The sequence below is a fragment of the Arvicanthis niloticus genome, chromosome 3 (genome assembly GCF_011762505.2).
Source record: "Arvicanthis niloticus isolate mArvNil1 chromosome 3, mArvNil1.pat.X, whole genome shotgun sequence".
NCBI lineage: Eukaryota > Metazoa > Chordata > Mammalia > Rodentia > Muridae > Arvicanthis > Arvicanthis niloticus.
The window spans coordinates 66,269,748-66,291,720 of NC_047660.1; the positions used below are offsets into that span (position 1 = coordinate 66,269,748).

Here is a 21,973-nt window from a genome sequence, read left to right on the forward strand (position 1 = left end):
TTCATTATAAGTAAAAGTAATCTTAGCTACTACACTTCATTAGTTTTGAGTGTTTAGAACTAGATATATGGAATAGCATGTTATAAAACAGACTACACAGGTTCACAGGGCTTAGCAATTAGTATACCATAAACAGGGTTAATTTGGATTTCACCATGCATATGGTACTCTAAACTTTTGCTTATTTTATGTAGCTTTGTTGTTTGTTTATTAGACTGTAGTTTATTTCTAAGAAAAACAAGATACCTTCAATTAAAAGAAGAGCTTAGAATATAAGAATTGGCCTATGCAACATTATGTAAATGAATGCACATTTAAAAGATGTTTCATCAAACACAGATTCTTTACTTTGTAAAACCTCTTATTAGGGGTATAGAGTTCTGCTTCTTACATGCAAAACTGGTAGCCAAGTCAGGTAAAGAAATATTTGAAGAGAAAAAGATAGTTCTAGATGATGTCATTTTTGCTCTGCCCAATGTGCTGAGACTTGAGACAGAAACAAAATTTGTGTTTTTGTCAGGGGCAGGGAGGGGAACCTTAAGATAGGATCTCACTAGGTAACCCTGGCTAGTAGCTTCAAACTCATAAGAGATCCAACCTGCCTCTTGCCTCCCAAGTTTATGTAAGTTCAGATTGGCTTTTAACTCAAAAATCTTCCCGTCTACTAGGATTAAAGGTATGGGCCATCATGTTCCGTAAAACCTTTGCCTCCGTGTATCTTAGCTGTTCTCAAACTCACTAGTGGGCCAAGGATGACCTTGAACTCCAGATCTTCCTGCCTGGGGCCTGAACTCAGAGCTTTGTAGTGCTAAGCCATAACCCCAGGCCTACAGACCTTCATCCTTATAGCACTGTGTATATTAATAATAGTAGTTCCCTTTTAAAGGGGTTATCACACATTTTATTTTAAATCAGTATTTTCATTCCTCTTTTTATTTGGGATTTAAACCCAATGCACGTTACCACTGAGCTGTAACCCCCCAGCCTCTCTTATCCCAGTGCGGTTTCCTCCTAGAACAAAGGTAGGCACTCTCCCAATAACATTGTAGGCAAGTCCTCTGACAACTTTACTGACACATTTCTTCTAATAACCCCTATGATCTGCTCCTATCACCTTTTCCTGTACTAGCTATTAAGCTGGTAATTTTGCTTATAGTTGAGAGTAAAAAGCAATTCTAAATTACAGTAAATTTGCTGGCCTCTGCTGAAGAAAGAAAAGGGAGGTGGAGGCATGAAGGACTATGGGTAAAGGTGAGGCACTACCAGAAGCCCAGCTTGTGTTTCAAAAACAGGCTTTTGGACTCATGTCCAGCAGATGAATCTTCAAGGCTTGGAGAAGAGGAAGGCTACTTCACAAACACCACAGAGTTTGGATTTCTAGAGGCCACCCAGGCCAAGAATACATCCCTAAGAGAGAAAGAAAACACAAACTCATGAAGCAACTGAACGTTTTCTAGGAGCATCTCTAGTCAGATACTTACCCACCCACCCACCCACCCACCCAAGGCCATGCTCCCCAACAGTTTGGCCTCACCAGCTCTTGAGTTATGTAGACTGTTAAACTCACCTGCAGTGCTTCACCACACACTCGTTGCTGCAGTATTCGTTGTCCCAGTCCTTACTGATAACAGGAGGGTTCTCACAACCAGACCTCACACATCGAGGCTGAGGTGACAGTGTCACAGGGGATCCACTCACCAATTCAACATCCATCTGAGAAGGAGACTCCACCTTAGAACAGGGAGTATGACAAGGATGGATTAGAGTACTACTACCTAGTCAAAACATCTGCCATACCCCCTTTATAAGGAGCTCCAGAAAAAGGTGAGTTCTTGTTCTTACTTATAACCAAGTTTACAGCTCCAGGAAGTACAATGACATGTAGACTCTTAAAGAATTTCATTTTAAAATAACTTTATAAAGTGAAGCTGACATGCAGAGGCAGGAGAATCAGGTTCAAGACTATCTTTGGCTACATAATGAGTCCATAGTCCTGGCCAACATGGGACCCTATCTTTAAAAAGAAAACAAAGAACAACAACAACAAAAAGAAACAAAATAAGGCTTACCTCAGGAACTACATCTGCGATCATTTCACAAATTGTTTCTGGAGAGGTTGCCTCTACCGTGTGGGCCTCAGGGCTGCTGTTCACAGGCTGCTCAGGACTGCTTTCTACAGTTGGAGGGACCACAGTAGTCTGTATTTTCAGAGTGGGTGGAGGCACAATCTTGCTCTGCAGAGGAGGTGGCTGCTGCTGTAAATTGATTCTAACTTTCTGAGGTGGAGGTTGTTGCATGGCCTGAAGTGGAGGAGGTTGCTGAAGAATGGTGACTTGCTGTTGAGTTGGGGGCTGAGGCATCTGTTGCAATGGAGGAGGCTGTAGTCGGGGTGGAGGCAGTTGCATAGAAGCAGCAGCTGCTGCTGCTGCCTGCAGCACAGACCGTGTGACAATCTGGGCCTGCTGGCTTGGCTGAATAGTAGCGGTACTTGTTTGGCCTAGCTGGAGCCCACGGGAGGTAACCACAGTGGCTGGGATAACAGTAACCATTCCTCCTTGAGACATGGTAATAGAAGAAGGCAACATCTGTTTGGTAATAATCAATTTGGTAATATTGGGCTGACCTCCAGGCCCAGAAGATGCCTGGTTTGCCACATAAGATGAAAGCGTGGAATTAACTACAATGCAAGGGGACAAAGCAGGGGACTCCGTTGAGGCTGGTGCTGGAGATGCTGGATCAGCAGTAGTCACAGGAGGTGGTGAAGGAGTCTGTGACTGTGGCACGGGATCTAATTCCACTGTTTCCACAGTAGCCTAAAAGACCAACAACAAGTAATTTACTCTCCACTGTAGCACACATTCATTCTCATTACACCAAGAAAAGACATCATAGAAAAGTAAGTACTTTCTTAAGTAAACACTGGAAAAAATAATGGATAAACTAAAACACTTATTTACAAAGCTTATGATTGAAATACTGGGTAGGGAAGCTCTAAAATTTAACACTGTTATTTTTTATGTGTATGTGTATTTACCTGCACATATGTGTACCGTATATATGCCTCAGGAGGTCATAAGAGAGCACAGGATCTTAAGGAACTGGAGTTACAGATGGTCCTAAGTCACCATGTGAGAAATGGGAACAGAATTCAGATCCATCCCAAGAACAGCCAGTGCTTTTAACTGCTGACCAGCTCTCACAGCCTCTTCACAATTTAGTTTCCTGGCTCTCTGCTCTATGTACACATGCACATGGCGTGTGTGCGTGCACGTGTATGATTTACCTATAACGACTGGAATAAAATAATTGGATACCATTTATTGTAACCTTACCTGACACTCCTGGTTGTCTTTATAAGCAGCTAGTGCCTTGAGATACTCTTTCTTGGCAGCTTCAGTTTTCCGTTTATACACCTACAGAAAAGATAGTGTTTCAAATGAACCACTGGTAGGACTGGTAAATGTATTGTCCATCAGGAACTCAGTCCAACCATTCACGGACCACTCTTGAGTGAAAACACCGAGGAGGTCGACAGCTCCATGTTCATTGCCATATAAAGCATAAAACCATTTCCAAATTGTAAGATCAGTAATATACTTAGCTCAATACTGCCCAACTCAGACATGTTTCCCTTAGGAAATGTATAAGTTGTCAAAGATGACCTCAAGAGTCCTTACTTCTTGTATGTGCCTTCTTATACCAAAAGCTGAAGGCTATTTTACTGAATCTGGGCTATCTCTGTGACTTGTTTGGTCATTAGAATGTAACACACTATTTAAAACACAAGAGGCAATAGATCTCTATGAAATTTAGGCCAGCCTAAATGTCCAGTTCCAGGACAGCCAGGACTACACAAGAAACCCTGTCTTAAAAAACAAAACAACCCAAAAATAACACATGAAAGGCTACAAGGAATAACAACACAGCAACTAACAGACAGAAGTAACTTCCAGCTATAGCCAGCCATATTCCATCATTTGGTTAAAACAAATTCAGCTTTTTGTTTTAGATATTGAGGATTTACTTTGACAGAAGATACAGGCACATAAGGTAATAATTACAACTACCTTCAGTTTACATGTCTTGATGATTCATACCATTCATTCCCACCAACACACACACTTCACAAGCTAGCCTTGAAACTCATGTTCCTCTCTGCCTCTACCTCTTATGTACTAGAACCACAGCAGTATGCTACCGTGTCAGCTTCTTTTTCCTAAACAGATGGTGTATGTGTGTCTCAATATGTTGTTGGACCCAAATCACTGGGGCCAAGGTATTTTGCCCTGCCCTGCCCTCCACTCCCCAGTATAACTGGGACAACATGCACATACCATTATTACCAGTTGATTTTTTTTTAATTCTGTTTAAATTAAGGGAGACTATATATACTTTTCAAGCTTACACTTGATAAGAAAACTGTTACTAATAAAACTATACCTGAAACTTTGAGGGAAAGTTTCTTTAAAAAAAAAAAAAAAGATTTATTTATTTCATTTATAGGAGTACACTGTAGCTGTCTTCAGACACACCAGAAGAGGACATTAGATCCCATTACAGATGGTTGTGAGCCACCATGTGGTTGCTGGGAATTCCTCTGAGCCATCTCTCCAGCCCCCCAAGGGATAGTTTCAATGTGCAACTTATCAAGAAATACCTTAACTTTACAACAGAAAAAAAACAGGAGGCTCCGGAAAGTTAACCTAAAAACTAAACAGTTAAAGACAAAAGAGGGATTAGACACTATTGGATGTTACATGGAATTTCAAGGCTTTGGAAAGCTAAACTAAACAGCTGAAGACACAAAGAATAAGGCACAGTGCTGTCACATGGAATTTCAAGTTAAGGGAACAAGACTGTCCAACCCTATCATTTAGAAGCTATGACCTTAACTGGGCAGAGAACCTCAGAGTCCATTTTTAGATCTATCATCTTTCTTCCTTCCTGTCTTTCTTTCCTTCTTCCCTCCTTCCCTTCCCACCTTTCTTTCTTTCCTTCCTTCCCTTTCCTCCCCCCCACACCCCCGTCTGTGACAGGATTTCTCTGTGTAGCTCTGGCTGTCCTGGAAGTTACTCTGTAGAGCAGATTAGCCTCAAACTCAGAGATCCACCTGCCTCTGCCTTCTGAGTGCTGGGATTAAAAGCAAGCACCACTACACCTGGTAGAATTCACCATTAGTAAAGAAGAATGATGGTTATTTTACAGCTTAGGAAAGATGCAGTATTTTTTAAAAAGATGTATTTTATGTATGTGAGTGAACTGTAGGCGTCTTCAGACGCACCAGAAGAGGGCATGAAATCCCATTATGATGGTTGTGAGTTACCATGTGGTTGCTGGGAATTGAACTCAGGACCTCTGGAAGAGCAGTCAGTCTCTTACCCGAGATGTAGTATTTTTATAATAAAACTTTATTAATTATTTATTATGTGTGTACATGTATATGTTTTTGGGTATGCATGTAGAGATTAGAGGACAAGTTCATTCGTACCTTTCACCATGAAGAATGCTGGGTTCAAGGTCATCAGATGCCTTTACCCAATGAGGGCCAATCTGCAGTCCCACTTATAGTTTGGTGAAGGGTTTGGTAGAGCTCAGTTGGAGAGCAGACACTTAGCATGTATAAAGCCCTGGGTTTGCTACCCAGCACAACAAAAATAACTAAATTAAAACAATTTTTTTCCTGAAACTTTTAAGATAAAGAATGTGTGAGCAGGACTGGAGAGATGGCTCAGAGGTTAAGAGCACTGACTGCTCTTCCAGAGGTCCTGAGTTCAATTCCGAGCAACCACATGGTGGCTCACAACCATATGGAATGGAATCCAATGTTCTCTTTTGGTGTGTCAGTTGAAGACAATGTACTCACATACATAAATTAAATCTTATAAATAAATCTAAAAAAAAAAAAAAAAAAAAAAAAAAAGAAATGCGCCCCTTCCCCCCCCCCCCCCCCATCTAAATGATTAGTCACAGAAAGTTGCACTGTTTGAGGAATATTAGAAAGTGTGGCCTTACTGGAGGGAGTATGTCACTAGAAGTGGGTGCTGAGATTCTAAAAGCCAAGCTGGGCCCAGTGTCCCTGTTTCTGCTGCCAGCAGATCTGGATGTAGAACTCTTAGCTACTTCTCTAACACTCCTGCCTGCATGCTGCATGCTCCATGATAAGAACGGACTAAACCCCTGAAACTGTAAGCAAGCACCAATTAAGTGCTTTCTTTTACATGCGTTTCCTTGTGGGCTGGAGGGATGGCTCAGCGGTTGAGAGCACTAGCTGCTCTTCTAGAGTTCTGAGTTCACTTTCCAGTAACCACATGGTGGCTCACAGCCATCTGTAATGGGATCTAATGCTCTCTTCTGGCACCCAGGTGTACATGCAGATAGAGTACTCATATGTAAAATAAATCTTAAAAAAAAAAAAAAAAAAAAAAAAGTTGCCTTGATCATGATGTCTCTTCTCAGACCAACAGAGCACTGAGTAAGGCTCAGTCCACTGAGAAATGTTTACTACCCACTACTCACCTGTTTTTGCTCTTCTCCAAGACTGTCCCACATGGAAGCCACAATCTTCGAAACCTCACCAAAGGTTGCATTCGGGTTCTGTCCCTTGATGGCAGCCTGCGTATCTCGAAAAAATAATGCATACGCAGAGACGGGCTTCTGGGGTTCATTGGGGTCTTTCTTTTTTCTCTTCTTGGGGGCCTTTTGCTTTTTCCCTGTTTCCACTACCACTGTCTTCTGGGCGGGAAGTTGCTGTCAGGAGAAAAATGGACAATTAAAAGATGGCAGAAGGGAAGTACTGGGTCTGGAGAACTTTGAGAAAAGGATTTGACAGGAGCAAACTAGGCTGGAGAGATGGCCCAGCAGCTAGGGAGGGAAGTAGCCAGCCATGGCATTTAAGTTAAAAATGGAAGCAATGGTGTCCAAAGTCCTATCTGAGTATTACTAAGAACAGTGATTGAGAAGAGAACCCAGAATCAAGTAAAGATGACTAGCCTTTATATGACAAGCATTTTACCCTGGAGTAACAGAATCGACTTTGGCGGGGAATGCCTCACCCTCCGGAAATCATCAACACCATCCTCATGAAGTGAATTGGTAGGTGAAGGAGTAGTTGAAAGACGATCCTCAGGTGACTGGGCAGGTGGCAAGATGGTGCCACCTCCTAAACTCAAACCAAGTTGAGAACTCAGTTCTGACTGATCAATAGTGGTCAACTGGCTGTGTCCCATTAAGCCAGATGTCATGTCTGTCATTGGTACATCAATTGTAACAGGTGGGTTGGCACTATACTGAGTTCCTATAGAATGGTCCAGGTCCTGAGAGAAGCAGAAGGACTAATTAAACACTAAATATTAAAATACCATGTCCCCCTTCTTATAAATCCCTGGGCTTATGTAGCCCACCATCATTTAAATCCTACAGAACATCAGATAATCTGTCTGCATAAAAAACATGTTAGGAGGCCAGGATTAGTATTACCTACCCTGAGTTCCAACACTCAGGAGGTAAGAGACAGATGGTGAAATCTCTGAGTTTGAGGCCAGTCTGATCTACATATGTGAATTTTAAGTCAGTTAGGACTACATAGTGAGAACCTATCTCAAAAACAGAAAAGGACAAATAACTCATTCCATATAATCTGTGGGTCCTATACAGCACACAAGCTAAACCCACTTGTATTTCTAGAATAATAGTTTTTAAAGTTGTAATGCATGGGCAGTGAGAGCAGAGAAGCTGAAGTGGAGACAGCCGTCTGTCATCAAACACACGAGATGGGGATGTGAGGCTGACAAAGTGCTGCAAACCCTATGTTTATCATATCAGAGTCTACAATTACTATATTTTAAATAAATATAGCCCATTTTTAAAATAAATCACTCAATATGACACTTACACATTAAAATTCCAGAATATGAAGGCTACTACAAAAAACAAAACCCTTTTTAAAAATATAATTTTCATTTCAAAATAGCCAACATTGGATATTTTACAATTTAAAATTATTTTTTCAAGAAAATCTCATTCAGGTACAATGAAGACTTTGTTGTTCAGTCTTTAGCTATAAGAACAGGGAATAAGTACTACCCAAGTTTGGCAGGCAACAGGGATTAGCTTTTGTTCTCCTTAAGCCATTTCTATGCACTTGGGTGAGCCTACCACTGTTACTTCTTACCATAGTCAAGCCCCCGCTCAGGAGCCCCCCGCCCTGCTCCATCAAGCCATGGGTCATGCCCACAGGCATGTCCAATGTCTGGACCCCGTATTGAGCTGAAAAGCTGCCATCCTGTGAAGAAGAGGGATCTGCCAGATCATCAAAGTGGCCAACCACGTCTGAGACAGCCAGTGAGGGATCAGAGTCCAAGGAGATAGGTGGGATTTCAAATTCCTCATCGCCCAAGCTTGGTGTATGGAATGTCTGTATGGAAAAACGGGGAAAAGAATTAGTAGGAAGAGAAGTATTTCACTTTATAACAAGATTCCATAGAACTCAGTTTACAAATAAACCTCTTTTTAACCTTTAAATGTGTGGCCAAGAGACATACCTAAGAATCCAGCACCACTCACAATGGTCATTTATTTTCTCTTTTCAACCTTTACTATCTTTGTCTTAAATTATTTCTCCTGGTCTAGTAAAATCTTTAAACACAAAGAAGGAAACAGTCTATGATGCTTAATCTCCACCACAGACATAAGGGACACCAGTTACTTCACAGTGCTTACACCTAAATCTTTAGACCACAGAATCCATTGCTGACCAGCCAATCACACTTTGTTGTTTGAGGTTCATCTGGAGCAAGTCCTAAAAAACAATACCATGGAAAACTTACCTCTAAGATATTTACATGAAGAGTTTTTTAGGACCTCACCATTTCAGAAATATCAGTGTTAGCAACACAATTCTTAGAGTACATGATCTGGGGACCCAATAATTAAAAAAAGGATGGATAATAGTTACAAAGTGAAGTTGAGACCAGTAACCTTATACAAAAAGACCCTGTCTAAAAACCTAAAATGTAAACAAAGGAGGAAAGATTTGTGCACCTGGCTAAAGACCCTGTCCCTTCCTAAGTCAGACTACAATTCAGTCCTTTCTAGGTTTTGGGTTTGTTCCACACCCTACCCACCTTTTCTCCCCTCTCCTTTCTTTCTCTCATTTATTTTTTATTATGTTGTTTTTTTGAGACAAGGTTTCTTTGCATAATAGCCTTGGCTATCTCAGAACTTACTTTATACACTAGGCTGTCCTCAAACTCACAGAGGTCTGACATCCTCTGCTTCTCTAGTGCTGAGATTAAAAGCATGCCCCATCACCCAGCTTCTTTTAAAGACCTTGTCTCAAATCACAAGCTTCTTGGCTGCTGGAATTATAATAGTGTAATCACACCCAGCTTCACTCTTATTCTGTGCAGGGTCCACAGAACTAACAGCAATGTCCAACCTAAGGTATATTTGGCAGTTTCCTCGTGGCACTAAAAAACTAAAATAGAAGCATTTGGAACAATAAACTGTTATAAGTAATAAGCAGGAGGCTTTGTAGAAAGAGCTGTGCTGGTCTCAGCTCACGACCTTCAACAGGTTTTCCTTATCTATAAAAATGGAGATGATGGCCTGAACAATGGTGCATACTCATCTCAGCAGGCAGGAGAAGAGACTCAGCCAGGAAGGCGACCATGAGTTTCAGCCTGGCTGGGCTGTGTAGTTTGTTTCAGGCCATCCAGTGAATGACCTTATCTCAAGAAAACAAAAACAAGCTGGGTGTGGCAGCACATACCTTCGGTCCTAGCACTCTAGAGGCAAAGCACTTAGTTTGAATGATTCTGGGCTCTGGGCTTTTTAAAGGGAAAAGCCAGTTTGAGGATTATGTCTGTAAGATGTCAAGGAGCTAAGTGAGATGGTTCATTGGATAGGGTGCATGCCACCAAGCCTACCTACGTGAGTTCAATCCCTGGCCCCGCATGGGAAAGAGAGGGAGAGAGGGAAGGAGAGAGAGAAGGAGGGAAAGAGAGAGAGAGAGATCACTCACCTGCTCTCCACCCCTCACCCCTCTTTACTGCATGTGAACACATACATAGTAAATAAAATGTAATGCAATTAAAAATAACAATAAAGATTGCTTAGAGGCTGATTGAAGGAGAGGCGGAAGAGATGACTCAGCAGTTAAGAACAGTTGCTGCTCTCAAAAAGGACGCAGGCTCAGTTTTCAGCACCCACTTTGCTCACAACTATCTTTAACTCTAGCTGCAGGGATCAAATGCCTTCTGTCCTCTGCATGTACACAGACACACAGAACATGAAAACTAGTATCCCTCCCCTGTTCTCATCCTATCTCCCTGTGCTTCTCTATCCTCTTCCCTTTGTCCAGAGGTTCAAACTCAGAATCTCCCACATACTAAGCAAAAACTCTAAAAATGACCTATATACCAGCCATCCATTATTTTAAAAACTACTACTCTTCCAGAAGACCAAGGTTCCAGTTCCAGCACCCACATGGTTGCTCACAAATGTGTATAAATGCAGACCCAGAGGAATCTCTTGCCCTCTTTCTGACCTCAACAGGCACCAGGCATGTGGTGCACAGACATAGATGCAGGTACAACACCCATACACATACAGTCTCTCCAGCCCCTATAATGATGCATTTGATATAAAGAAGTTCTTAACTTGAACAGTCAATTTTTTTTTCTATTATTTTATGGCTAATACTCCATCGGGGCAGCAGCTATTTTCTTTTTGACAATACAAAAAACAAAACAAAATAAAAACCAAACAAACTTGAGAAATGACTGTTCTTCAAAAAGAATTGCTTTAAAAAGATCACCTATTTTTAAGTTATCTGTGATGGCTCAAATTAAGGGTGGAAACAACAAAAGCCATACATTCATTAACATGAAGGTTAAAAGCCAGGCATGGTGGCATATATTTTAATCCCAGAACTCAGGAAGCAGAGGCGAATGAAGGCCAGCCTAGTCACACAGCAAGACTGCTGTCAGCCAAGACTACACAGTCAAACCATCCCCCCAAACAAAACAAAAACAGAAAGTTTAAAATTTCACTGAGAGGCCAGGCAGTGGTTGCGCACATCTTTAATCCCAGTACTTGGGAGGCAGAGGCAGGTGGATTTCTGAATTCAAGGCCAGCCTGGTCTACAGAGTGAGTTCCAGGACAGCCAGAGCTACACAGAGAAACCCTGTCTCAGAAAAAAAAAAAAAAAAAAAAAAAAAAAAAAAAAAAAAAAAAAAAAAAAAAAAAAAAAAATCACTGAGAGGCAGAAACAAGCAGGTGTACAAGTTGTAAGTAACAAGGACAGAGTCCAGGCCTAAAGGAAGCCACTGAAATGGAGCTTAAAACTTAGCTGCATGTCCCCTCCTCTCAACAGAACCGGCACAACAAAACAATGGGCAGAAACAAGCCTGGAAAGTCCTTCCTCTTTCTGTCTGTGCTGCATCAAGGTCCAGCACCAATAGGCCAGTGCTTCCCTACCTAGTCCCTGGATGTAAAAAGTGCCATTGCTTGTGGGGTTTGCTTTTGATCAACTTCATAAACAAGACTGGCAGGAAAAATTTGAAAGCTGTTATTTACTTTTTTTTTTTTTTCCTTTTTGGAAACATGGTCTATGTAATTCTGGAACAAAAGAGATACACATGTTTTTGCCTCCCAAATGCTAGGATTAGAAAGATGTATAACACTATACCCAGCCTTGTATTTACTTTTAAAATACACTTTCCTGTAAATAAGGGCAATGTGACTTACTGCACTCCGAACAATGAAATTTAGATCATGGAGACCTCAGGAATAGCATAAAATCACCAAGTACAAGACTTAGTTTCCTTTCTCATTTTGCCACTCATTTGAGTCACACTTCCCTTTGCTTAGGAGAATATTCAATAATAATATGTTAAAAAATAAACCAGCAGCCAGGAGTGCTGGAGTATGCCTTTAATCCCAGGAAAGAGTTCTGTTCTGAATAGGAAGACTTTTTTACTGCAAAGGCAGAAGCAGGTGGATATCTTTGCGTTTGAGGTCAGCCTGGCCTATATAGTGAGTTCCAGGACTGCCAGAGCTATGTGAGACTTTTATTAAAAAAAAAAAAAAACAAACAAACAAACAAACAAAAAAAAAAACCAAACCAAAAAACAAAAAAACAAAAAATAAAAAGCCAAAAGCAAGCTAGCAATCACTCACTGCCAATCCTCTCTCAACTATAACAATGTTCCTATAGGATAAGCCCACACAACCACACAACAGCAATGGACAACTACTTTTGGTGCAAAAAAAAAAAAAAAACAAAAAACAAACAAACAAAAAAACAAAACCATGCAAATGAGTTTACAGCATTTTTCGGGGAAGGGGCATAGTATAAAATCCTCAAAAGATGGGCCAAGGCTCAAGTTCTCAAAAAAACGGGAAAAGTTCATACACTGAACCTTTTCCTTTTGCTTGCCCAAATAAGTGTTATGCTTATACTAGGGAAATCTGTTAACCAAAAGTTTTCCAGAATATCTTAGAGCAGTGGGTCTTAAGGTTCCTAATGTTGCATGGACCCTTTACTGTTACAGTTCCTGATGTTGTGGTGACCTCCAACCATAACATTATTTTCGTTGTTATTTCATAACTATAAGTTTGCTACTGTTATGAATCATAAAGTATCTGTTTTCCTGTGGTCTTAGGAGACCCTTGTTGAAGGCCTTAGAACCTGCAACAACCATTATTTCTACTTCACACCACCTTTAAAAAGCAAAGCAAAACAAACCCTATTATTATAGTCATTTGACAAGTAATCCAAAGGTGAAGTATTCAGTCTGTGATCACTGGGAAACAGGTGCACTCTACCCCTTTTATGTTCTCTGGCAGCTATTTCTTTCCCTCTGTCCTTCCTTGGCAAAGCAAACAGAAGCCACGTTGTCAGTAAGATTAACCACTTTTATCAGAGAAGACATTTCACATAAAAGGGACCCCTACAGAGTTCAAGAATTAACAACCGTCCGAGGTTAATCCCTGCTAGATAAACTACTCTCTTTATCTCGATTTCTTTACTGAAAAAAATTTCTTTCTTGCTGTCTCCAAGATTGTTAGTTATTTCACCCCAACCAAAGAACAATTCCATTCGTTCTTCCTATTCAGAACTGAAACTATGTCCTTAAATAGGCCGTCTCTTCAACATCCTGGTTTTCTGATGACAGCCGCTTTCGGTTCTTCCCCCTCCAGTCCTCAGAGGCGCTCGAAGCCTCGGCCACAGTCCTCTCCAGCTCCCGCCAGTCCCCGCGCACACCCCCACCGTCCTTCCCCAACCGCTGCCTAGGCTCTCCGGCGCCCCAGCATCAGCAGCTTTTGCTCACCTCGGCCCCTGACAGGAAAGGGTGCGAGGGCCCAGTGATCGTCAGGTAATTGTCATTTCCTCCGGGAAACTGAAAACCAAAAGAAAGTCGCGAGGATAAGTGAGCCGAACAGGGGCGTGCTGAGACCCCAGCCCTCCCAGCACTCCCAAGCCCCCCTCGCTGCCCTGCATTCCCGCTTCTGCTTCCACTAATCGGCCGCGGACCTTCATAAACCCTCCATACTCAGCGCCTACCTCCATCTTCACAACACCACTACCAGCGTCTCAGCGTCTCCGCGTCCGCATCGCTCCCACCGCCCCTACTAGGTTCCGAACGCGTCACTTCCTCAAGGAGGAGCGTCCTTCTCCCATGATTGGACCGAGTCAGGGACGCAACCAGTCGCGATCCCAGCTGCCCGAAGGATCGCTGTCGCCCCCTGGAGCTTGGTGGAATAATGGCAAGTAGAAGAGCATGGGGCGGCCCTAGAGCCGGCGTCTGGTATTCCGGATCCAGCGAAGATTTCTGGGGAGAGCAATAGAGACGCAGCTTGAGCTAGAAGGGCCTGAGCGGAGGCAAATAAGGAGATCGGTAGATTGAGTGGCTAGAGAGGTCGGAGGTAAGTAGCTGTAGAAATCGGGAGGACCCGGAACACAGACGCCTCGGGACCATGACTTACGCTTATCTCTTCAAGTACATCATCATTGGAGACACAGGTAACCTGCCGACGGACCGCCTCCAGGTTGGGGCGGGAATCCTACCTCCAAAATCGGCTGGGGGCGGGGCGGGGTGAGCGGAGTTGAGTGGAGGGGGCGGGGCGAGCTCCGGGGGCGGGGCTCTGCCCCTTAGACCCTGTACCCCGCCTGGGAGCCTGCGGCTTCCCGGGTGACGTGCATCTAATGTACACCATTCTTTTTCAGGTGTGGGTAAGTCATGTCTCCTCCTTCAGTTTACGGACAAGCGGTTCCAGCCTGTGCACGACCTCACAATAGGTAAGCTTATCTCCTCGTTCCGGAACAGATAAAAGCTAGCTGACAGAACTGCTAAAGGAGAAAGTTAACAGTCTCAATATTCTAAATAAAAAGTTACTTCTCACTACCTTAGTCTGAAGTCGTGGTATATGAAAAATGGTAAAAGCTGGTAAGTGGAGGGTAAATGACTGAAAGGTAACTTTAGAGGTGGATGTAATATAAATACCAGTTGCCGCACGATTTTTTTTTCTTCAAATGCAACTTGTATATTTATAGAAAAATCCCAAGGAAACATGACCGCTTATTAAACATCTCATCTATAGTTTGTGGTTAACTACCAGCCTCACATGTTTTTCAAAGTAAACATCGACATACGATTTTTTTTAAGGCTGGAAAGGTAAGGACTATTCTAGTTCTTCCTCCACCCCCACCCCCTCTTCCTCTCCACCTTCTCTTCTTTTGGAGGCAAATTCTGGCTATTTAGTCCAGGAGAGCCCCAGAGTCACTATATGACCCACACTGGGCACGAACTCCCAGAGACCCTCCTGCATTGGCCTCCAAGTACTGTGATTACAGGCATGCCCCATCACATGGGCTTCCTTAATAAGTTTGTTTTTGTGCTGAGCCTGGCTTTGAACTCCATGGGTAGCCTGACAATGACTTTGAGTAAGTCTTGATTTTCCTAAATGCTGGATTAGATATGCACCTCGATGCTCAGCCTGTTTTTTTAGTTTCTTACTCGTTGAAATTACAATCTTACTGTTCTGAAAGAAAGAAAAATTGACAGTGAATTTCCCCCTCCCCCCCCCAAAAAAATCTTTTGATTATTGTTGAGGTAAAGCTAGATTAGTAATCTTTCTTGGAAATATGAACTTAAATGCTATATGTAAAATACTATTTTTAAAAAAGAAAAGGTGATGAATTGTCTGTACATGATGCAGTGGGGTTTTTTGGTTTTTGGTCTTTTTGAAATATTGTCCTTGAAAGAGATGAATTTTGCCTTGAAATAGAAAAATGCCAAAAGCCATATCAGCTCATCAGTTTCCATACTGCTTTGAAAGAGGTTAATGCCAGTGCACTCTGGGAATTACTAGTGGTTGAAGAAATTTTGTCTTTGAAGATCTGTTTCTTAGGCTGCTTCCTTAATTGCAAATGGAACTAGTTTTAGAATTGCAGTTAAGAAGTGCTGCTTCATACATAGAACTAGTCAGCACTCTGAGACACTGTCAAAAAATGCTTTCAGTGGGGTTGGAGAGCTGATTCAGCAGTTAAGAGCACTGATTACTCTCCCAAGGACAAGTGTTCAATTCCCAGCAACCACATTTCGGTTCGTAATCATGTCACTCAAGTTCCAGGTGATCCTTTGCTTTCTTCTGGCCTCCACAGGTACCAGCCATGTATATTACACATACTTATATTACTTTCAAACAGTTTAGAAGTTCTTTGAAAAAAATTGCAGAATTAAATATTACCTAGGAAGATTTCAGTATAAACTAACATTCCTAAGAATTTATTCATCTCTTTTAGTTTTTTTTGTCCTAGAATTGTTAATTTTCTAAAAATTTTTTCTATGAATTGTAGCTTTGCAGTTCATTTTATGGGAACTGGTTGTCACAAAACTTTTCTATAGTGGCTTCTTTTTCTTTTCTTTTTCTTTTTCTTTCTTTTTTCTTTTTTCTTTTTCTTTTTTTTTTTTTTTTTTGACAAGAGTTTTTTGGTATAGCCCTGGCTGTCCTAGAACTTGCTTTGAATCGAGTACACATTCTTCAGATATTATTTGCAAATTGTTACAGTGACTGCAGTACCATTTTTCTTAAGGCTAGTAGGAGATGATTTAGATAGAGTCTTCATCATTATAAGGCCTTAAAAATAAATCAACTGCTTATGTAATAAATCAAACTTAGTTTATTACCAGAATTTGTAAAACCAGACCTAGGGAAAGAACTAGCTCTGGCATCATGTGTTGTTTTTCCCCTCAGATATTTAAATGTTTTATTTGTATGTATGTGCTTATGTATTTGCACATATGCATACAGGTGACTGCAGGGGCTAGAGATTGTTGAACACCCTGCAGCAGGAGTTACAGGGAGTTGTGAGCCCTTGGACATGGGTGTTGGCAACCAAACTCTGCTCTGCTCTAAGACCAAGTGCTCTTAACCACTGAGCCATCTCTCCAGTCCACCTCCACCCCCAACCCCTGCAATGGTCTTAATACAGCAAATGTTATCCTGACTATAAAATCAGAACAGTGAGACTACTTGTATTTATTTTATCTTAATTAGCTTTGTTCCCATATCTGCATCTGGGTATTCTCCTTAGGTCACTATGACTTAGAATCCACTTGTTTCTTTTTGGTGCAAGGGATTAAACTGGGTGAGTTATGTGCTAAGCAATTGTACTATCACTGAGTTATACCTGTAGCTAGATTGGGAGGCAGAGGCAGGTGGATTTCTGAGTTTGAGGCCAGCCTCGTCTACAGAGTGAGTTCCAGGACAGCCAGGGCTACACAGAGAAACCCTGTCTTGAAAAAAAAAAAAAAAAAAAAAAAAAAAAAAAAAAAAAAAAAAAAAAAAAAAAAAAAAACAAAAAAACCCTGTAGGTAGAGAGTAACCTCAGGTCAACCTTGAACTTGCTATACAAATGATGATGACCTTGAACTTGTGATCCTAGTACTCCTACTGCCTTTGTCTCTTGAGAGCCAGTTAAGGGGTTCTGGGGTTTGCATGTGGATGCGCATGTGTGTGAGTGTGCAGGTGCCCACAGAGCCCAGAAAAGGCTATTGGACCTGTGGAGTTGGAGTTACAGGCAGTTATGAATTATCTGATGAGGTGCCAGAGACCCAATTCCAATCCAAGAAGCATATACATGCTTTGTTTTTACTGCTGAACCATCTCTCCAGTCCTGTGCCCAATTTTATGTGGTTTTGGGGATTGAATCCAGGGCTTCTTGCATTCTAGACAAGTATTGTATCAAGTGAGCTACATCCCCAGTCTGTGGATTTTTAATTCTAGAAAAGAAACCAAAAGGAACACAAATTCAATTGGAGCAATAACCACTATTGGACTGAATGTCAATGAGTGAAGACAAAGGACTCGTTTATTCTAACACTGGGAAAAAGTTTGAGCCTCTAGATTAACTTGTATGTGTTCATTACAGTCATCTTTGTCCTCTCGACCTTCACTGACAGGTGTGGAGTTTGGAGCACGTATGGTCAACATCGATGGAAAACAAATCAAACTGCAAATCTGGGATACGGTAAGAGAGGGCAAAACAATTTAGTACCAGACCAAGACCCAGTTATAACAATAGAAGCTAATGCAGCCATGTGCGGTGCTAGATACCTGTAATTTTAAAACTGTAGGATGAGGCAAGATGCCCAAGAAAGGTCAAGCCAGGAGGGATTACACACTGAGATACTCAGGTCAAAAACAAAGCATCATACCTTTTTTATTTTAAATGATTTGACTCCCAGGAAGGTGAAGGCAGATGGATCTCTAAGACCAGCCTGGTCTACAAAGTGAGTTCCAGGACAGCCCAGGCTATACGGAGAAACCCAGTCTTGAAAAAACAAAACAAAATAATAATAATAATAATAATAATAATAATAATAATAATAATAATAATAGACTCAACTAAAACAGTAAAAATTGAAAAGCAATCAAAGTTTATGTAGCCAAAAGTGAATATCCTCTTACATAAGGCCCTTTTCTGTGTCACATTCTTGCTATTCTGCCAGAAGAACCCACTGTTAATGATTCGGTGTGTATTCTTTTAGACTTTTGTGCATTGAAATTCCTTAATAATAGGATTCTGTCAGCCAGGCAGTGGTAGCACATGTCTTTAATCCCAGCACTGAGGAGGCAGAGGCAGGCGGATCTCTGTGTGATATTAGTTGTAGGCCAGACTAGCCTATAAAATGAATGAATAAATAAATAAGTAGATATAAATGGATGGATGGATGGATAGATAGATAGATAGTCAGACAAATGCAAGTAATGTTTTGGTTTTTTTTTTTTAATTAAAAAATGTATTTATTGCTTGTGTGTTTGACAGTATGTGTGTGTGACCTGGTGTGAGTGGAAGTCAGATGACGGCTTTGTGGAGTGGTTCTCTTTCCATCTTTTCAAGAAAGGGTCCCAAGGACCAAGCTCAGGTTGTCAAGTTTGCATGGCAAGTGCTTTGCTTACTGAGAAGAAGCCAGCATAAGATTTTTGTTTTCATTAGTATCAATATGTGTAGAATTGTGACAGAGTAGACATAGCTGTGTTTTTTGTATAGTAGTTTTGATACCTTGGAGACATTTTCTATGAGTAAATACAGATCTGACTCACTTCTTTTAACAACCGCATAGTCACAGGATGTATGTACCATGTATTTATTTAGCCAGCCTCCATTGCATTGATGGACATTAATTTTATTTCTAGTTTTCAACTATTGCACAGCTTCATTAAACATTCTAATTTATTATAATTTTATACAAATGTTTGAGAATTTCCATGGATTATTTGCCCAGATATGAAAATCGAAGGTAAAAGTTACCTGTGTTTTAAATTTTAATCAATGAAGTACTCTTGAAGTTTGGCATGATATGGTGTAGTTTTGCCTAATCTAGATATATTGCTTTTGTGTGTGATATTTCATGGCCATGCTGCTGGCTTGCTGGCTTTTTCTCTTTCCTTAAGTGCTGACATGAGAAATGGTTGGGTCATGAAGAAAGCTTACAGACAGCTGTATGAGCCTGTGGATAGGATCCTTAAGAACCTGCATGGCAAGCCGGGGTGGTGGTGCGCACACCTTTAATCCCAGCATTTGGGAGGCAGAGGCAGGGGGGTTTCTGAGTTCAAGGCCAGCCTGGTCTACAGAGTGAGTTCCAGGACAGCCAGGGCTACACAGAGAAACCCTGTCTCGAAAAACCAAAAAAAAAAAAAAAAAAACCAAAAAAAAAAAAAAAGAACCACATGGCAAGACTGGTATGGTGATACATGTCATCCCAGTGCTCAGGGCTAGCCTGGTCTACATAAATTTCCAAGCCAGTCAAGACAGTGAGAGGTTTCTCAAAAAACAAAAAGAAAAAAAAAAATACCACCCCCCCCCAACAAAAACTAAGCCAAAAAAATTCATCACCAACAAAAGGCCAACAACAAAACCAGTATCTGACTTATAGCTGATATTTCAAACTATATTTCTTGCTCTCACTTGGGAGAAATTTCAAATCTTCATCAAAGTTCCATGTTCAACTTGGTGTGGGGGCTTGCCTACACCTATGTCTTATTTGTTGTCTATTGCTGTGAGAAGACATTATGACTAAGACAACTCTTATAAAAGAAACTTCGGGGCTTCTTTACAGTTTCGGAGGTTATTCAGTGATCATCCTGGCAAGAAGCAGACAGGTATGACACTGGAGCAGTAGCTGAGAGCTTTACATATTGACCCACAGGCCGAAAGGTCAAAGCCTAGTGACACATTCCCTCTATCGAGGCCATCTTTCCCAAACAGTTCTACTAACTGGGGCCCAAGCATTCAAATATATGAGCCTGGGGTCCCAGTCTCATTCAAATAGCCCAAAGGCCAGTGCCTAAAAGGCAGAGGGAGGAACAACCTGAATTCAAAGCTGGCCTGAACTACACCATGAGTTAGTTGTAAGCTAGTCAAGGCTATAGAATTTCACAAAATGAAACCAAAACAAGAAGACTCCATGTTAGTTATTTGCTGCTTTAGACGTTTTGTAGCTGATCAAGGGCAAGGCTATTTTAGATTGATAGGGACCCATTTAAGTTGAACTAGACAGTCAGTCTTTCCAGCACATTGCCTCCAAAGTGCTCACGAACATGACAGACATGAGAAAGTGGAGTGTTCCGAGGTCCTGAGTTCAATTACCAGTAACCACATAGTGGCTCACAGCCGTCTGCAATGGGATCCGATGCCTTCTTCTGGTGGGTTTAAGAGCAGCTACTGTGTACTCATATACATAAAATAAATAAGTAAATCTTAAAAAAAAAAGAAAAAGAAAGAAAGAAAGAAAAAGAAAAAAGAAGAGAAAAAGTGAAGTGTTGTTTTTAAACAAAAATCTCCATCTTTGAATTTTACCAATGAAAACCCAGGAGCTAAGGGTGAAAACCAGCTAGCTCAGAGAGGCAAAGAAAGCACCCAGTTGACCTTCTCCTCTGCCGAGGTCCCAGAAGATTTGCCCCTCTGTCAAAAAACTTTCTTCAAACTGAATGTCCCTCTTTTCCACTTCCTGTGTGTCTTGCTATCCGTCCCCCTGACTCCCTCTCTATGGTTATTTCTTTATAATCCTATGTTCACTTCTTGTCAACTGTTTAATCCTGTTTACAGTATTCAAGCAGAAAGCCCTTGGATTAAAGGTTCATGTTAAGGCTGAGCCACACCACAACTAAACACAGATTTTTCCAGTAAATAACACAATCTCAGGGTTCATATTGTGGTCAAATACCCTGCAGCAGGAGAGATTTGATGTTTCGACGTTTCCTGGTTGTCAGCTGGAAGCCATCCCGTGACTGTCTTTCTGTATGTCATAATCTTCCACCCCAACGTCTTCCCACCCCTACCTCGATTTTTTTGGGACCGGCTCACTGTGTAGCTTGGGTTGGCTAGGCAATATCCTTTCTGTCTCAGCCTCCTAAGTACTGGGGTACCAGTGTGTGCCAGCTCACCCTATAAGGAAGACTGAGGAAGATTTTAGAATAGAGCAGAAGAGAACAAAAAGTAAGAAATGAAAGCAAATCAGAACCAAGGAAGATCTGGGGTGTACTATGACAGAGCAAATAGAGCTCTACAGAGTTCTTAGTGGACAAAGGTGCTTTTCAAATCTTCAGCATGTTTCTAGAATTACCAGAATTACTAAATTCTGGTAAATTCTTGTAATTCTGGTAATTTCCAGAATTTCTAGTAATTGTAGAACTATCAGAATTCTAACAGGCTAAGGAATTGTATAATGCCTACAGAGGTGTGCATGGGGAGGAAGTCACTGTAAGTTACTCACATTTATACCCCAGTTTAGTTTGAAATGCTTCTGTGCATGAAGCACTATGGCCCTGCATTTACATTTCAGCTCTGCTGTGTGCTTCTTGGTCAGTTATTGAACTTGACCCTTTTAAGCATTTTTTTCCTACATTTTTGAAGGAGAATAATATCAGTCTACGTTAGGGATACTAGAAGAGTTAAATGAGATAATATATGTGATTGTCTCTTACAGTTCATGATATACTGCTAGGGAAAAAATAGTTTAAAATGTTATTATAGAGGCTGGAGAGATGGCTCAGTGCTTAAGAGCACTTGTTGTTCTTATAGAGGACCTGAGTTTGATCCCCAGTACCCATATGGTGGCTTATCCATCCATTTCTTCAGTTCCAGGGGATCCAGTGCCATCTTCTGAGCACCAAAGGTACCAGACATACACATGCTATACATCAAGCATGCAGGCAAAACAAGCATTGTAATGTCACTGTAGTGTCAGCACTATTACCAGTTGGTGGTATGTTATAAAAACCCATTCATGTTCCATGTCTCTATTATAGTTTTCCTGGCTATAGAATAAGGATGACTTTCATTTCCTGAGTTTTCTGAGGAGAAATTATTCCAGAAATATGAAAACTTTTCTAACAGGATGATTGAACACACATAATATTTTTTGGGTGACTTTCTGGTTTGTTTTTTGAGACAGGGTCTTGC

At 41.2% G+C, this 21,973-nt stretch overlaps 2 protein-coding genes across 2 annotated transcripts in view; one reads left to right on the top strand and one right to left on the bottom strand.

Moving 5' to 3' along the window:
- Window positions 1-324: 324 nt before the first annotated feature.
- Tox4 (TOX high mobility group box family member 4) lies at window positions 325-13,712 on the bottom strand. The gene is made up of 9 exons (XM_034497967.2): window positions 13,568-13,712; window positions 13,335-13,403; window positions 8,171-8,413; window positions 7,053-7,313; window positions 6,517-6,747; window positions 3,333-3,413; window positions 2,070-2,813; window positions 1,568-1,731; window positions 325-1,407 (listed from the first exon to the last, which is right to left on the bottom strand). The coding sequence occupies exons 1-9, from the start codon at window positions 13,571-13,573 to the stop codon at window positions 1,347-1,349; spliced, it is 1,860 nt and encodes a 619-aa protein (XP_034353858.1). The 5' UTR covers window positions 13,574-13,712; the 3' UTR covers window positions 325-1,346.
- Window positions 13,713-13,831: 119 nt separating this feature from the next.
- Rab2b (RAB2B, member RAS oncogene family) overlaps window positions 13,832-21,973 on the top strand; it is a 19,866-nt gene continuing 11,724 nt past the window's right edge. The window contains exons 1-3 of the mRNA XM_034497970.2: window positions 13,832-14,026; window positions 14,231-14,302; window positions 17,469-17,536. Coding sequence (XP_034353861.1) covers window positions 13,981-14,026; window positions 14,231-14,302; window positions 17,469-17,536 — 186 coding nt within the window. The 5' untranslated portion in view covers window positions 13,832-13,980. The remainder of the gene's footprint in view (window positions 14,027-14,230; window positions 14,303-17,468; window positions 17,537-21,973) is intronic.